Below are 17,999 nucleotides of genomic sequence, written 5' to 3'. Positions count from 1 at the left end.
CTTTTTGCTGAGGAAGATTGTCACTGAGCTAACATCTGTGCCAATCTTCCTCTGTTTTGTATGTGGGACGCCACCACAGCATGGCTTGGTGTGCAGTGTGTATGTTTGTGCCCGAGCTCTGGACTGGTGAACCCCAGGCGGCCAAAGCAGAGCTCATGAACTTAACCACTATGCCACTAGGCCAGCCCCTTCACCTGTAATAATATAACATTTAATAATTTTAATAAATAATTGTGACTATGAATTGCTGGTGATCATGGGATGGAATGTGGGCTCAGACTGGCTTGGGAGGATCAGGGATGGATTCCCAGAGTGTCTGGCTTTTATTTTTCTTTTTATTGTGGTAACATACACTTAACAAAAAATTTACCATTTTATTCATTTTTAAATGTACAGTTCAGTAGCATGAAGTATATTCCCATTGTTGTGCAACCGTCACCACCATCCATCTCCAGAACTTTCATCTACCCGGACTGAGACTCTGCACCATTGCACGCTAACCGCCCTTCCCTCCTGCCCTGCACCGGCAGCCACCCCCCTGCTTTCTGTCTCCATGAGCTGACTACTCCAGGTGCCTCATATGAGTGCGATCATACAGTATTTGTCCTCTGTGTCTGGCTTATTTCACTCAGCACAATGTCAAGATTCATCCATGTTGTAACTTGTGTCAACATTTCCTTGCTTTTTAAGGCCGAATGATCTTCCTTGTATGTATACACCATATTTTATCCATTCATCCATCAATGGATATTTGGGTTGTTCCCACCTTTTGGCTCTTGGGAACAATGCTGCTGTGAACATGGGTGTACAAATATCTGTTTGAGTCCCTGCTCTCAATTCTTTTCTTATATACCCAGAAGTGGAATTGCTGGGTGATATGGTAATTCTATGTTTAATTTTTTGAAGCACTGCTATACTGTTTTCCACAGGAGCGGCACCATTTTACATTCCCACCAACAATGCACAAATGTTCCAATGTCTCTACATCTTCACCAACACTTGTTCTTTTTTCTTTTGTTTTGTTCTTATAATGACCATCCTCCTGGGTGGGCCTGGCTTTCCATGTGACTCTGAGAAGATGAGTAGGAGTGGGACGGGGAGGGTAGGTCACGGCTGCACTTCAGCAGCAGGAAAGGCATATGAGAAGGCCAGAGGTTTGCTGTGCAGGGTGTGCTGGGGACAGAGCAGCCCCATGCGGCTGAAGCTTCCAGAGCATGGGGAAGAGATGGCAGGGGCGCGGACCGAAGGCGGGGGCTACAGCCCCATTGTAGAGGCCTGAATCCTGCCTGAGAAGCTTGACTTGATGCCATTGGCACAACAGATGACTCCAGAGTCTGGATGGGTTAGAACTCTTGCAGCCAGGGAGCTCCCAAACCTAGCTAGGAGCCCAGTATCTGCTGTGTGACCCTACACCTCAGCGGATGTGACCAGGGCAAGTTACTCTCCCTGTCTGAGCCTTAGTTTCCTCTTCTGTATAATGGGGGTGGGAGGGTTTTTGCAACGGTACCTACAGGGGAGAATGACTTAGTTGCTATGGTCAGTAAGTGGCTGTGATGGGGAGGCTTTGGGCTGACTAGGGCAGGTGCCTTGCTGCAGACAGCTGACTCACCTGGCCTGCTCTGGCCTGTCTGGCAGCCAGGACTCCCAGCCCAGGGGACCTTGGCCTATATCTTGTGGCCACTCCTCCATGAGTCCAGGAGCAAAGGGGCTGAGGCTGGGAGAGAAGAAACAAACCAGCCCCAGGCAGGCCCGGGCCACCCTGAGAACCTGAGCCGACCCAGGGCTGGCTGCAGGGCCCCCAGTGCACAGGCCTTGGCAGTGCACACAGCCACACTGCACCGACACCTCAAAACAGTGCCACCAGGAGGCTGTGGTCAGGTGTCCATGTCACAGACAAGGAAATTGAAGTTTGGCCAGAGTAACTTGCCCGAGGCCCCAGCTAGAGGCAGGAGGGCCAGGATTCAAACATGAGTCTCTTCGAGGATTTATGCATTACTGGGAATTGAACTAGACTCGTTTTTCCGTTCACTTGTCATTCCACAAGTGTTTCCGGAGCATTTACTGTGGGCCAGGTACAGCCCCAGGAGTGAATGAGGTGGTCTCTGCCTGGACCTTCTAGAAGGTCCCTTTCTAAGGGCTGAGAATGACCTCCTATTGAGCTTCTGCTGTGTGCCAGGAGCGCACCTAAAGTGGTTCATTTAATCCTCACAGCCATCTGACGACATAGATTATTAGCTTCGTGTTATGGTTAAGAACGTCGAGAATCAGAAAAGGCAGGGAATCCCGGAGGCTGCGCAGTTGGGAAGAGGTGGCACTGTGCTGGTGTGACTGGGGTGCCTGCTGTGTGTTCCTGAGGCTGCACACTCTCACCACCAACTAGGCAGCCCTGGCCACATGCCTGCCCGGCCTTGGCCTGAGAGTCCAGCTCCCGGCTGAGCCGAGGTCAGACCCTCCTATTTAAATGCTACACTGGGATGTGAAAAGGGCTTTGGCTGGGGCCTGGAAGGAAACCCACTGTCCCTTTAGGCCAATTCCACCACAGGCGGCATGTAGGACCCTGGGAAAGTCCTGTTTATCTCTGGCTTCAGTCTTGTCATCATCAAACGGAATGTGGCTCTTTGCCCTGCCTTAGCCTAGGGCCTTGGGAGGATCAAAGGTGATCATGGGAGATCATGTTAGACAATCTCGTGGTTGACCATGGCGCACTGCGGGGGGGATAAAGGAGGCAGAGGGAAGAGAGCTGACCAGGCCCTGTTGGGGCACATACCCTCAACTCCTTTCTTTACCTAGCAGATCGTACACACACTTCAATGTTGAGTTTGGAATTCTCCTCTTCCAGGAAGTCTTCCCTGACCTACCCACACATAGACTGTGGCAGAGGCCTCCCTCTCATATAGGCCTGGGCACATTGTGTGGTCACTGTTTCCCCCACTAGACTCTTGAGGCAGAGACCACATCTGGGTCCTAGGCACCCTGCACAGTGCCTGCCCAGAGTGGGTGTTGGGTGTCCGGGCACGTTGAGTCCTGACTCCATCTCTGTAACTCTTCCGTCCAGCTCAGCATCCTTCCTCCCCCCCTTCAGCTCTGCCTCCCCTTGCTGGTTCGCCCTTTCTCCTCCCTTCCCTTCCCAAAGTGGAGGGAACAGAGATGCCCTCTCTGCCCAGTCGGGCCCTCTCTGTGGGCCTCGGTGTCCCATGAGCACACAGCGAACGCCGCGCCCCAGCGGGCCCGCTGCCAGGCGCTGGGATAAAGCAAGAAATCAGAACCAGTTCCTCGACAAATGACTCTAAAGTGGCCCAAATGGCATCCATATTAACCACCAGGAGGGTCCATTAAATCTGCAGGGCTCAGGGAGGGACCTCTGACAGGGAAGCGGTGAAAATGCGCGAAGCGGAATCAAAGAGTCCGCGACACAGCGGCTGCGGGGCGGGGCGCCACGTGGCAAAGACGCGCGCACCGACCTCGGTGACTCGAATCACAAAGCCCGGTTGCCGTGGCAGCGGCGGGGCCAGCCAGCGGCAGGGTCCCGCGGAGGGTCTCTGAGGACCTCACTGCGGGGGGCAGGCCAGCGCCATGGCCACCAAGTGGTTCAGCGGAGCGCCCTTCGGGGTGCAGAGCCACAGGTGCTGCGGGGCCAGGGCGGGGCGACTTGGCCTGGGGCTCTGGAGCCTGGGGGAGGGGGATACGAGGGGGGCTGGAGTGAGGGGAGGGGGCTGGAGTGAGGGGAGGGGGCCGTAGTCTCTCTCCTCTTCATACCTGCTGCGCTTCCCTGCCCAGAGTCCTTTCACCATCCTTCTTAAGTCATTTACAACCATCTCAAGAGCACCTACCATGTGCCAGGCTCACAGAGGCCAAGTGACTTGGCCCATTGTAGGTCAATCAGCTCAAAAGTCGTGGTCAGGATCTCAGCCCAGGTGTCTTTTTCATTCGTATTTACATAGGAGATATCTGTCTATATATATGTCACCTGTGATATCTATCTGTCACCTACTCTGGGCCGGGCACAGTTCTAGCATCTGGGGATACAGCAGTGAACAAATAGCAAAACCCGGGACTCAAAGAGTTTGCATTCTTCCGGGGGAGGGGTGGTTGGAGAGGATAATAAACAAACCAGAAAAGTATGTAAAATGTTGGATAGTGATAAGGGCTATGGAGAAAAAGAGAGCTGGGAGAAGGAGCTGGCAAGTGCTGAGGAATGGGCTGGGGCTTGCACTGAGAAGGTGCTTTTGAGTAAAGACCGCCACAGGGGCGCGGGGACCAGGCAAGAATGGTATCCAGGGAGAGGGAACCAGGAAGGAGGAAGACCCCGAGGTGGGAGCAGCCCTGCTCATCCTTCATGAACCAGCCCCAAAGTCACCTCCCCTGGGAGGCCACTCCCCCAGCCCCCAGAACTGCCCTTGCCAGGGCTGGGTGCCAGGCACTGGGCTCTCACCCTGCCTCTGTCCCTCCCTAGGTTTGACGTCTCCGCCATTTATCCCAACCAGAAGAAGCTCAGCACCTTCACGGAAGCCCCGTACTCCAGGCAGCATTCCGTGGACGTGGTGAGTTTGCTCAGCTTCCCTGGCTCTCCTGCGTGGTCTGGCCCTGCCCCTCCGAGTCCCCGGCCGTGGCCGGCCGGTGAGCTGAGCTGTGTGAGGGCTGTGCCTTACACCTCTCCATGCCCTCAGACCTCAGCGCAGAGCTTGGCTCAGAGCTGGGCCTCAGACGTGTTTGATAAACGCAGGGGTGCAGTGAAGACGGGGGGGGGGGGGGGGGGGGGGGGGGCGGGCGCAGAGCCCTGGGCTCCGTGCCCAGCTCTTGCCTTGACTGGCTGTGGGCTCTTGAACGAGTCACTGCACTTCTCCAAAGTGTGGGGGCCAGTGTGTTGACTGTCCCTTGAGTGCCATGCCCCAGGTACCAGGCTCGGTGCTGGGGGTGTGGGCCACAGAGGGGCATTGCCTGGCCACCCCCAGGTCAGAGTGGCGGCTTGGTGAAGACTTGCTCTGTGGGTGGACTGGCTGGGTGTGGCTGGCCTGGCTCTGACTGTGTGCTGCCTCAGTCCCACATAGGACCTGGGACCTATGGCAGCAAGGAGACCTGCTTCAGCAAGAAGAAGCTAAAGAAGGAGGTGGGCACAGGCTGGGCAAAGGCCCAGGAAGCCACCCGGCTCACCCAGCTGCCCCACTTCCAGTACCAGGCCATCCTGAGGGAGAAGAAGCTGCAGGTGAGGCCCGGGGCCTCGCCGCTCCCCACTGCCTGGTGGCCTCAGTGTCCCCCAGGCCCGGGTAGAGCTCATCCTTTAGAGCTCATCCCATTCTACCCCCGGGGCTCCTTCCCATGTGGGCATTCCCAAGTTTAAAGTTTTCACCTTCTGCTCTCTTCTCTTGGGGCAGAAGGAAAAGCTGGGGCCTGGCTCCTACAACTTCAAAGACTTCTTGGAACAGCTGCAGCAGAAACCGTGCAGCACGCGGGGGCTGCTCAGCTCCGGGGAGGTTCGCTTCCGAGGACTCATTGGGGTAGGTGTCCTTCCGCTCTCTGTCTGCAGAGCGTGCAGCCCAGAAGGTGCTGGACGTGCCCTTCCTCCCACGTGTCTCCTCCCCAGGCTGGGCCAGGCTCTCCTATGGGTCTCCACAGCCCCTCTGTTTTCCAGTGCCACAGCCTCAAGCCCACCGGCTGTCGTCTATCCATTCCTCACCTGTCTCTCCCACCAGGTGGGGAGTTCCTGCTGGCAGAGGCGGGTCTGGTTCATCTCTGAGTCCCCAGTAGAGATCCTGGCATACGTTAGCTGCTCAACAAACTCATCCATTTAGGTATCTAGCCAGCCAGCCAGCAAATAATGATTGAGCCCCCAAAAAGTGCCGTGGACCGTTCTAGGCCCTGGGGACCCAGCAGTGATGAAGACAAGGTCCCTGCCCGCATGGCGCTGGTGTCCTTGTAGTAGAAACAACCGTGCAAAGAAGCAAATCATATATAATCAAGCCTGTGAGGAAAAATGAGACAGGGAAAGGATAGAGTGATGGAGGCGCAGTTTACAGGGTAGTCAGGGCAGACCTCTGGGAGGAGGTGACATCTGAGCAAAACCTGCAGGATGTGAGCCATGGAGACTCACAGTATCTACAGAATACCCTTCCAGGCAGCAGGAACAGCAGAGGCAGAGGCCCTGGGATGGGGACATGCTTGGCGATTTAGACTGGCAGGCAGGAGGCCAGTGTGGCTGGAGGGAGTGGGTGAAGGCGGGAGGAGGTAAGAGCACAGAGGAGTGAGGGCCAGGCCATGAGGACCTTTCAGCAAGGTGGGGGTTTCGGGTTTGTTTCCAAGTGCTGTGGGAGGACGGTGGGGGGTTTTGATGGGGGAGGGCCCTGACTTACGTTTTTGGAGGCGAACCCCACTCGTGGGGTGGCAGCAGGCATCCGTGAGAGGTGGGGTGACAAGAGGGTGGCAGTGGCATCGCTGTGGGTGGGTGATCATCCCTGTGGGGGGACACTGAGTGGGGTTCAAGCTCAGTAGAGTTGTGAGGGAGAAGCAAGAGCCGCGCCGTGCCGAGCAGGTGCTGGGCACTAAGCGCCCGGCCTCCCCTGGCCCTGGCGCCCTCTGCGCTGGACGCTCTTGTCCTCCAAGCTCCTCAAGCGCACCGTGCTCTTTCAGCTGGGGCTTTGCTCCTGCTGTTCCCTCTGCCAGCAATGCCCTTCTCCCTGCAGCCGCCCCTCACCCTCACTCTCAGCTCCAAGGTCTGACCTGACCCCCACTAGGTGACATCTCACTTTCCTAGAAGTCCCTATTGTGATTGTTTATTTAGTGTCTCTGCCTCACTGGACATCAGCCCCTGAGGGTGCACCACATCTGCCTAGTTTGTTCACTGCAGAATTTCCTGGTCCCAGCAGTGCCTGGCACATAGTAGGCATGCAATAAGTGTTTATGGATTAAATAAGTATATGCTTGCCTCCTAAGGACCCTGTGCTCTAAAACATTCTAATGTTTTATAGTCATTCCTGATGACGCCCTGGAGGCTCAGAGAGAGTAAGCAACTTGCTCCAGGCTGCACAGCTGCAAGTGAGGCAGCTGGGAACCAAGCTGGGGCATGTCCACCCCCAGAGCCAGGGCCTCTCCCTACACCTCTCCACTGTGAAACCTCTGTGAAGACTGGAAGTTGCTCTGCCATGTTCAGGGGACGGGCACGTGCATCTTCAAGTGCAGAAGCTGTAAATGCAACGTAGGGAGACGGGATGCCTCGAGGCATTAAAAAATGAGTCCTTACCTTCAAGTGTAAAGTAATAATAGCTGACACTTAACACAGCACTTACCGTGGGCCAGGCACTGTGCTGAGCCCCTGAGTGTGCTAATTAATTTAATCCTCACAACAACCCTGAGAAGTAGGCACTATACTGTGAAGCAGGTGCTGGGCGTGCAGAGCCCAGGGTCACAAAGCTACCAAGCGGCAGAGGCAGGATTGGAATCCAAGGTGTCCACGTGTCACCTGCGCTTTCCATGTAGGCGTTCTCACGAGGGTTTTGTTCCTTGACTGTCTGTGGAGCCCAGGCTCTCATGTCAGAGCCCAGCCAGCTGATGGCAGAGCAGTGGAGGAGCAAAGCTGATGCTGTCTGTTTCCGTCCCGTGTCCCCAGCCCCCAGCACCAGGGCATCTGTGAGTGCTGGCGGGACAGGGTAAAGGGGCCATGGCCTGTCCCTCCTTTCTGGCTGCCTCTTCTCCCCCGGTCCCCATATCTGCTTCTGCAGGAACCTTGGCTGGGCCCCGCAGGCTCCCTCCTGGGCTCAGGGCTAGACAATAAGTTCAAGGAGGTGATGGTGCCCGGTGGGTGCAGAAGGCACTCCCTGGGGGAGACTCACGTCCAGGGCCTGCTTTTCTCCATCATCGTCTCACTATGAGACCTGGGCTGGGACCCTGATGGCCTTTACTAGTCTCTGTTGCCTCCATTTGCCCCTGCACTACTGCAGGTCTACAAACGCTACCTGTACAGGGTGCCTGCCTTGGTCCCCTGAGTCCTTCCCCAGAGGGCAGGGGCTGTCTGACCACAGCCCCTACAAAGGCGATGCTTCCTCTGGTTTCCCAGCTCCATCCCCCACCGGCCCTGGGCATGGCCCACCGCCCCCTCCCTCAATGCACCCTCCCCTCTCTTGGTTTCGAGGACACTGGGCTCCCTAGCCCTGGAGTTCCTCTGCCAGCCTCCCTCCACGGCACTGCTTTCCCAGCCCCTGCCCTCCCCACCTTCCTCTTTGGGGTGATCTCCCTCGCCCCGCGGGCTCCATGTGATGTCTGCAGATTCCCACCCCCAGGTCCCCCAGATACTTCAAACTCTGCACCCTCCGCCCGCCCACAACTCAGCATCTCTTGTGGAGGAATGGCGCCACCCAGCCGCCAGAGCGGGAAACCCAGCTGCGGCACCTGATTCCCCGCAGTCACTGGGGTCTGTGCTTTGCCTGGTCCTCTTCTCGTCCCCACGGTATGGGCCCTGGCCCAGCCACCACCCCGCAGCATCCCCTTGTGGTCTCTCCATGGAGTTCCTGGTCTCCTGCCATGGCCAGAGGCCCCTTCTGAAGCGCCTCACGCCTCAGGGTCGGGTCTCAACACCTCACAGCCTGCAGGGCTCTACCTACCCTCTTCCCAGCAAACCTCTCCCAACTGGCCTCCTTGCCTTTGCCCACTGGCCTGGGGGACCCGCCTGGAGGACCTGCCTCCTCCCCTACCGTCTTCTGGGGTTCTTCTTCTTCTTCAAGGTCCAGCTAAAAAAATCTTAAGTTATGATTCCTGCATTTCCCCCACCCCCGCCACCAACCCCAGAGTTAATCACTCTTGCCTGGGTCTCAGAAGCCCTGACAATGTGACATTCCAGATAAACTCACAATCTTTCACATCAGCCCCGGTGTGTCGTACACCCTGAACCCGAAGGTTTGAAGGAGATGAGCCTCTGCCCGCAGCGCAGCGTGGTCCTGAGCTCCGGGAGCCACCTGCTCGGGCCCCTTGTCCTGACCCTCCCTGCTGAGGCCCGGGGACGTTGTGGTGCTCATTGCCTGCCCACCCCGGTGCCCCCAGTGTGCTGGGCAAACAGCAGAGGCTCCGAAGGATAGTGGATTTTGGCGTTGGAGCCGTAGTGCAGCCCCTTCCAGAGATGGGACCTTGGAAACGAGGTTCGCCTCTCTGAGACTCAGTTTCCCCATCTGTTAATCATGGATGGCACTGATTTTATTTCATCGGGTCACCTCCAGGACCATGATGTTAGGCTTGAGAAGCAGCTAACTCATGATGCAGGGACCCAGTCTCCTACCTGGGGGCTTTCTCCTGAACACACCTGGAACCTCTGGGCTCTGGAAGGAGGCAGTGGGTAGTCTGCTTCCCCTGAAGGCGAGCACATCTGGTGTCCGCAGCAGCCTGGCTTCCCCAGCAGAGCTCTCTGCCTCCTCTGCCCTGTCCGCCCCATTCTGGGCTGCCTCCTGGGGGCCAGTTCCAGGGGCCAGAGGTGGGCAGGGCTGAGTCATCCGTGGAGCAGCAGTGACCCCTCGTGGCTAAAAGATGCAAAGCGGCAGCAAGCATCCTGCTAGGTCTCGACCCACGGACACCTCCCCCATCGACCCCCCCCCCCACCCTTCCTCCCCCCCAGCAGGGCGGCTCTCCTGGCTCCACCTACGAAGACCCTACTTCTGACCCTGGCAGTCGAGGCCCCAGATGCTCATTCTAGCCACAATTCTCAACCTCTCCTACCTTCTTCTGCCCCCCAAGACAGCCACTCCACCCTGACTCATCATGTGTTGGTGCCCACGGTGGGCTGGTCACTGTGCAGGAGGCTTTGTAGACATTATTTAGTTTCATCCCCGTTACCCTGGAAAAAAGTCTTCCCATCCCCGTGTTACAAATGTGGACCATGAGGTTCAGAGGATGAGTGGTGTGCCCAAGGCCCCTCAGCCAGGAGGCAGCAGAAGCAGGACTTGAACCCAGGACTCTACATCCTTCCGAGTCACAGTGCTGTTCACAGCACGGTGAGAAGCGCACTCATGCAAATGCAGGGCTTTGACACAGGGGTGTAACGGGTGGGACTTCCGAGACCACCAAAGCAAGCAACTGTCTGGGGTACCAGGGAAAGGAAGGCTTCATTCCCCGAAGAGATGACCTTTGAGCTGGCTTTGCAGGATTGGTACAATTTTCCAAGGCAAAGAAGGCAGGAAGGGTATCTCAGGTGGCGCTAACAGCACAAAGGCAGGAGGGTGGCAGAATGGCATGTGTTTGGGGACTGCAGGGGCCCCCTTGGGCTGAAGCGTGGGCTGTAGGATGCGAGTGGTAAGGGGTGAGTCGGACAAGCCAGTGGGGCGCTGGAACCGAAGGCTAGCAGAGGTGGAGGCTCCCAGGCCCACAGTGTTGTGCGCTGGGGGCAGCTAACACGCAGAGGCCTGAACATCCGTTCCCCTCCTGGGGGCGTCTCTTCCTCAGATGCACTCAGTGCAAGGAGGGGGATTGATGGCCTTTATGCCCCCTCACCCCCCCACAGAACTACTATCCAGGCCCTGGAAATTATGGGGAGAAGGGCAACCCATACACGAAGCTGGAGGAGAGCTCCTGGAACCGGTCTCATTCAGAGGGCCTCATGTGCAGGATGACCAACAAGCCACCCCCCTTGGCCCATCAGGTATTCCCCTCACCGGAGGCGGGGGGGCCTTGCCTGCCTTCCTGCACAGTCCCGGGGGAGACTCCTGGAGCAGATGGGGAAACTGAGACCCCGGAGGGACGATGGGCTGGCTTCAGCACCTCTCCTGCAGGGATTGTCACCAGTGCTCTGTTCTAGGGGAGTGGTTTGGCACCGGGCACCTACACCATCAAAAGTGGCATCGAAACATACTTGGCGCAATCCATGGGTACCCGCGGCCCCTATGACACTTTCTCTGGTGACCGAAGCAAGCCCCAGCCTTACGGACATTACTCTGTGCAGGTGTGTAGCCGGGGGTGTGGGGGTGCATTCCCGAGTAATGTATCGACACCAGGACACCCCGCTGTGTGCCAGGTGCTGCGCAGGGCCCTCCCTGTAGCTGCTCACCTCCCCATCACAGCAAGGGAGGGGAGGGCTCGCTGTGTTAAATATGGAGACCAAGGCTGGCCACTCAGCTGGTAAGGGGCAGAGCTGGGGATCGAACCCCAGTATGTCTGTCTCATTTCGCCCCGAGTTCTCCTTCCTCTGTGCCGGCGTGAACTGCAGGGGAGGTGCGCAGGAACAAAGGCCAGGGCTGGATGAGAGCCTGGCCACAGGCCTGAGGGACCTTGACAGTGAAGGTCTGGGTGTCCTGCTGTTTTGGAAACACTTCCCAGGCATCACAGACTCAGCTAGGCTGGCTGGGTTAGTGGCAGTGTTAACAAGGCAGAGCACTGGGCAGCCGGGAGGGGAAACTGAGGTAGAACCGTAGCTTGACGCCACCCTTTCCTGCACCATCGAGTTCCTGCTGTGCGATCCGTAGCGCTTTGTTTTCTTCATGCTCATAGCAATGGACTCACGTGTTTGTCTAATACAAACCACGTAGAGTGTCGGCAGGTGGTGAGTGCCAGGGGCATCGGGAGCGCTAGGAAGGGGGTGGTGGTGGTGAAATGTCGACATACTTTTGGACCAGTTGGTAAATAGCCACTGAATGAACCCTCCAACCTGGCTCCTCGCTGGGGCCCCCAGACCTCCCTATGACCAGCGACTAAGGTGGTCCTGCCCAGCACAGCAGGGGTCTCGTGACCCTCCTCAGGCCCTACAGCCAATGCCCATCCAGATTGGCCAGTGCCCAGGCCACATAATAGTAGTTTTTATTATCTAAAAAATACTTGACTTGACTTTTTAGAGCAGTTTTAGGTTCATAGCAAAACTGAACAGAAAGCACAGAGTTCCTGTGTACCCTCTGTGCCCGGCTACACGCACAGCCTCCCCCACTGCCAGCATGCCTCCCAGACGGGTACATTTGTTATAGCTGATGAAGCTATATTGACATATCACTATCACCCAAAGCCCATGGTTTCATTAGGGTTCACTCTTGATGCTGTGCACTCTGTGGGTTTGGACAAACGTGTAATGAGTGTCCGCCGTTATAGGATCACACAGAGTGGTTTCACTGCTCTGAAGACCCTCTGTGTTCCCCCATCACACTGGATTCTAAATATTTGGACTGTCGCTCGTGCTTACAACAGTGCCTGGCTCAGTAAGGGTCCATGAAATGAGTGAGGGAGGGAGGAATGGACAGATGCAAGCTGGGGGTGGGGTGTGGCACGGAGGTGGGGGTGCGGGAGGCTCAGTCGGACTAACCCAGCCCTGGCGGGGGCCAGTGTCTGAACTGCCCAGGTCCGGCTGGGCCTCGGGGTCAGCCTGGTCTTGGGACATGGGCAGGCAGGGTGGGGAGTAAGGCCACATCGTGTGCTGCCTGCTTTTCTCTGATTGCTGGCGAGGGTCCAGAAAGGTGGTCTTGATTTTCCTGGCTTAACAGGTATCTTTTTTTTCCTCTCTGTTTCTTAGGGAAAAACCTGCAGGGAACTGATGAATTTCAAGAGTTTTGTGGAAGAACTTAACTCACGTCACAATCAGAAGCGTGGGGTTTTTTCGAAAGTTCCCCGCAACCCAAAAACCCCTCCAGAGAGAATTTACTGGACCACCCTTAGCCAGTGCCCCCGAAAACTAGTCAGTGTCCCCCCCGTGGCCTTCCTTCCGTCCTCTCTTGGAAGGTGGCTCTCGGTGCGGGCCGGGGTGGGGTGGGGTGGCTGTTTCAGGGGGAAAGCTCAGCCGTGGCTATCAGACTTGCCTGGTTCCCAGTCCTGGTCTTGCAGTTACCAGTCACATGGGGTCAGTCTGCCTCACTCTCTGGGCCTCGGTTCACACGCCTGAGTGTAACCAGGTGGCTGTGCGAATTGCAGGAGTTGCGGACCAGAGCCCACAGCATGGAGCCTTGTCCCCAGGAAGTGCCGGCCAGTGTTGAGCTCCACCCACTCCCCCCAGAGGGAATAGGGCAAAACCTAGGGCAGGGCAGTGTGTGAATAAGGGGTCTACCTCCACAGAGGGACTGCACACCTGCTCCGTCCAAGGGACAGGTGGGCTTCTCCCTGGGGGGGCGGCAGCCAGTGGTCTGGACAGGCCTGGATTCTAGCCGGGGCCCCCTAAGCAGAGCCTGCCCCCCGGGGGAGAGAACAGCTGAGGGCTTTGGAAGGACTGGAGTCTGGAGGAAGGAAAAAGGGTGCTAACGTTTCCCAAATGCCTGCTCTGGGCCAGGCACCTGCCAGCCCCCTCCACTCCCAGGGAGGGATCATCATTTGCATTTCACAAAAGGAAACTGAGGCCCAGAGATGGGAAGGGATTTGCTCAGGCTCCCCCAACAAGGGCAAGAAGGAGCCGGGGTTGGAACCCAGCTCATCTAGCTCCAAAGTCTGTGTAGCTTCGCTCCCCAGGCTGGGGTCCGGAACATCTCTATGGACCCTGCCAGGCCACGAGGACCCTTGGGAACCTGGAGAGAGGTGTCAGGCTCATGGGACGGGGTTAGCATGGGTAGCATGGGTCATGAGGCACTGCAGGGTCCCTTCACCTCCAGAGATGGGCTCCTGGTGAGTTGGGAGGTGGCTGGGTACCTCCCACCATCCTGGGCTCAAGGTCCAGGGCCGCCAGGTGAGTGAGGTCAGCCCCAGGAGCCCTCACCTGCCCTGGCCCCAGGCTGAGCACCCCAGACCTCTCCAGCTTTCAGCCTTCATTTCTTACCCCTAGGCCACGTCTGGTCCCGGGATGTGGCTTCCTTCAGAGAAGGAGTGCAGACAGGTCAACCAGCCACCGTTCCTGCTGTCCTCCAAGAGGATGGGCATGAAGGCCTACCAGATGCTTGTGGGAAGCTGGGTGAGTGGGTCTGGGTTGGGGGCACACGGTGATGGGCGGGAAGCCTCCCCTGCCGCTGCAGGCCTGGGAATGTGCATTTCCCACAAGTTCCCGGGTGAGGCAGATGCTGCGGGTCCAGAGACCACACGTTGAGAACCAGTGCACTAAGGGACACCACCTCAGAGCCATCCCATGCTCTCATTTTCTGGGGAAATGCTCCCTCCATTCTCTTTTGGTCAGTGTTCTTGGGTTTTGCCTGCCTTCTTGATTTACACAAATGGCGCTGGGCTTCAACCTCCTTCCCGACCTTCAGTTTTTAGGCGCGCTTTTATTGGGGTCTAATAATTTTATAGAAAGGTGCATGAATCCTAAGTGAACAGCTCCATGACTTGTCACAAAATAGACTCACCTGGGTAACCACCCCCCAGGGCGAGGAACAGCATGTTTCCTGCACCCCAGGACCCCCCATCACCTCCCTCCCCATCAGGTAGCTCGTGTCCTGGCTTCCAGGAGCACAGGTTACTTCTGCCTGGGTATGAATAGCTGTGTATTTTTAATCTCTCTCCTGGTGTCCCTGGGAACGTCTTGCTTGTAACTTACCTGCCTTCCCATTATGCTTCCACTGCCCCATCCCGCAGCCCACACCTCAGCCCTCCCTCCTGCACCCCCCCCCCCACCTTCCCCAGTGATGGCTTGGCCCCAGTGTGCTCACATCCCCTGCGCTGCCTGGTCCTCGTGAGGACCAGCTTCTCCATCCCCAGCATCCTTTTTTGTCTCACCTCCAGCCCGCACCCCCTGCAGGGAAGAGGGTCTTCACTCAGGGACCTCAAATAAGATCTTTAGACAAGAGCCAAATGTCCATGCTGCTGCCCCGTGGCCGGCCACTCCACCGTGGGAGGGGCTGGTGTGAGGTCAGGCTTCCAGAGGTTGAGCTCACCCTGCCCCAGGGCAGGAAGCCCCTCTGCCTGCACCCCCTGGCCCGGGAGCCTGCCCCCATGAGACTGCCCTTTCCCTGGTCAGAAGCAAGTCCTGCTTCACCCTGAACTAATGTCTGACTCCTAACTTCTCGCTGCCCACCCTTGGCTCCACTTCTCGGCAGAAGGTGGGGTGTCTGTCCTGTGGTGCTCCTGCCCTCACTAGTCACCCTGTGCAGGCGGCATCTCCTCACTGAACTTGTCTGCTGCCACCTCTCGTATCTATGACCCTGGTTTCTGGGTGGCATCGTGTATTAATTTCCTAAAGCTGCCATAACTAAGTACCACAAACTAGGTGCTTTAAAACAACAGAAATTTATCCTTTCACGGTCTGGAGTCTGGAAGTCTGGAGTCCGGGTGTGGGTAGGGCCGTGCTCCCTCTGAAAGCTGGAGGAGAGAGTCCTTCCTGGCTTCTCTCCAGCTTCTGGTGTGGCCGGCAATCCTTGGGATTCCCCGGCTTGTAAATGCATCACTCCAGTCTCTGCCTCCGTCATGCGCCTGTCTTCCCCCGCGTGCCTCTTCTAAGACACCAGTCACATAGGATTCAGGGCCCACCCTACTCCAGTGTGGCCTCATCTTAACTAATTGCAGCTGCAGCTATTTCCGAGTAAGATCATACTCTGATGTACTGGGGTTAGGACTTCTGTGTATCTTCTGGGGACTCAATTCAACCCATAACAGATGGAGTAGGGAGGAGCCTGGGGGAGGGGAGACGCCTGAGAGCAGGTCTCTAAGCCAGGTGTCTGGCTTGCTAATGTCCTGCCGTCCTCTCCTGTGCAGAACCCGGTAGGTGTGGGCCGCTACCTCAACCCCTGGCTGATGGAGACAAAGGACCGACGGCAGCGCTATCGGTCCCTGTACCTGAGTGGGTCCAAGCGCTATCCCTCCAACCCGGCCTGGGACAGGCTCTTGCAGTGAGTGCCGCTGGAGCTCCAGCAGCGGGGCAAGGGCACGGGGGCTTCCTGTGGGGGGGCTGGGGCTTTCCCCCTTGTGCAAGGTTCCTGTGGGAACACAGTTGCTGCTCCTAGTGCCAGCCAAACAGCCATGGCAGTGGAGAGAGTTCAGATCCTGGCTCTGCTGCTTGCTGACTGTGTGAGGTGGGGCGCATCACTTAACCTCTCTGAGCCCCACTTGTCAGCTGTCAGATAAGCAGAGGACGGTGGCAGCCCAAATGAGATGCTCTCTCTAGAGCTCCTGGTACAAGGAAAAGGAACTCAATAAACACTAACTCCTCCTCACGGCCACACAGTCGAGGCGCTGCCTTGGGGGCTCTCCACGCAGAACCTCGGTTTCTTGTGTTCATGACTCAGTTGGTAAAACTTGTCTCAGCACGTCATTGCGGAGCCTAACGAAAAAGGGTACATGAAATACCTTGGCTAACTGTAAAACAGCCTGCAAATGTTAGCCGCTGCCGTATTTTATTGACCTAAGACGCCATCAGTTGCAATGCAGTCTGAACTTCAGAAGTGTTAAAATGTGGATAAACATGCACTTTAGAGCTCATTGTGTTGATATTAGAAAATGCGGTGAGGGCGTGAGGACCAGATTCTGGGGATCAGATTGCTCAGAGAAAACCAACTTTTAAATGCTTATATTTCTCAAAGTAATCCTGTTGTGTCTTCCTCCTTCTTGACTTACTCCCTGTTTCGGTGGCTTCCTCACAGAGGGTAATGGGGGTAACATTTTTGATAGACTGCATGTCTGAAAAAAAATTTCTTTCAATCGAGTTCATAATTGTTTACATCAATGTGAAATTTCAGTTGTACATTATTTCTTGACTGTCACCACATAAGTGCTCCCCTTGAGCCCCTGTGCCCACCCCCAAGCCCCCTTCCCCTGGGAACCACTGAACTGTTTTCTTTGTCCATGTGTTTGTTTAAATTCCACATATGCGTGAAATCGTCTGATGTTTGTCTTTCTCAGTCTGGCTTATTTCGCTGAGCATAATTCCCTCCAGGTCCATCCATGTTGCTGCAAATGGGATGAATTTGTCATTTTTATGGCTGAGTAGTATTCCACTGTATATATATATCCACATCTTCTTCATCCAGTCATCAGTCCATAGGCACTTGGGTTGTTGCCATGTCTTGGCTATTGTGAATAGTGCTGCAATGAACATAGGGCTGCATGTGTTACTTTGGATTGTTGATTTCAAGTTGTTTGGGTGGATACCCAGTAGTGGGATAGGTGGATCGTGTGGCAGTTCTATTTTCAGTTTTTTGAGGAATCTCCATACTGCTTTCCATAGTGGCTGCACCAGTTTGCATTCCCACCAGCAGTGTATGAGGGTTCCTTTTCTCCACACCCTCTCCAACAGTTGTTATTTTTAGTCTTGGTGTTATAGCCATTTTAACATGTGTAAGGTGGTATCTTAGTGTAGTTTTGATTTGTATTTCCCTGATGATTAGTGATGTTGAACATCTTTTCATGTGTTCATTGGCCATCTGTATATCTTCTTTGGAAAAACGTCTGTTCATATCCTCTGCCCATTTTTGATTAGGCTTTTCTTTTTTTATTGTTCAGTTGTGTGACTGCTTTATATATTATGGAGATTAACTCCTTGTCAAATATATGATTTGCAATATTTTCTCCCAATTGGTGGGGTGTCTCTTTGTTTTGATCCTAGCTTCTTTTGCCTTGCAGAAGCTCTTTAGTCTGATGAATTCCCACTTGTTTATTTTTTCTTTTCTTTCCCTTGGCAGAGAAGACATGGTGTTCAAAAAGATCCTTTTAAGTTTCACGTCAAAGAGTGTACTACTTATATTCTCTTCCAGGAGTTTTATGGTTTCAGGACTTATCTTCAAGTCTTTGATCCATTTTGAGTTTATTTTGGGGTATGGCATGAGATAATGGTCTACTTTCATTCTGACTGTCTAGTTTTCCCAACACCATTTATTGAAGAGACTGTCTTTTCTCCATTGTATGTTCTTGGCTCCTTTGTCAAAGATTAGCTGTCCGTAGAGGTGTGGTTTTATTTCTGGGCTTTCAGTTCGGTTCCATTGATCTGTGTGCCTGTTTTTGTGCCAGTACCATGCTGTTTTGATTACTGTAGCTTTGTAGTACATTTTGAAGTCAGGGATTGTGATGCCTCCAGCTGTGTTGTTTTTTCTCAGGATTGCGTTAGCTATTCGGGGTCTTTGATTGCCCCATATGAATTTTAGGATTCTTTGTTCTGTTTCTGTGAAGAATGTCATTGGGATTCTGATTGGGATTGCATGGAATCT

General features: G+C 55.3%; 1 protein-coding gene across 1 annotated transcript in view; it reads left to right on the top strand.

The window, feature by feature from the left end:
- Positions 1-2,970: 2,970 nt before the first annotated feature.
- CIMAP2 (ciliary microtubule associated protein 2) overlaps positions 2,971-17,999 on the top strand; it is a 33,043-nt gene continuing 18,014 nt past the window's right edge. Inside the window, exons 1-9 of the mRNA XM_070592170.1 lie at positions 2,971-3,623; positions 4,454-4,541; positions 5,039-5,203; positions 5,373-5,495; positions 10,475-10,612; positions 10,769-10,912; positions 12,464-12,625; positions 13,697-13,822; positions 15,556-15,689. Coding sequence (XP_070448271.1) covers positions 3,574-3,623; positions 4,454-4,541; positions 5,039-5,203; positions 5,373-5,495; positions 10,475-10,612; positions 10,769-10,912; positions 12,464-12,625; positions 13,697-13,822; positions 15,556-15,689 — 1,130 coding nt within the window. The 5' untranslated portion in view covers positions 2,971-3,573. The remainder of the gene's footprint in view (positions 3,624-4,453; positions 4,542-5,038; positions 5,204-5,372; positions 5,496-10,474; positions 10,613-10,768; positions 10,913-12,463; positions 12,626-13,696; positions 13,823-15,555; positions 15,690-17,999) is intronic.

This window comes from Equus przewalskii, chromosome 2, assembly GCF_037783145.1.
Source record: "Equus przewalskii isolate Varuska chromosome 2, EquPr2, whole genome shotgun sequence".
In the NCBI taxonomy this organism is placed as follows: Eukaryota; Metazoa; Chordata; class Mammalia; order Perissodactyla; family Equidae; genus Equus; species Equus przewalskii.
This window is presented reverse-complemented; position numbering and strand designations above follow the sequence as displayed.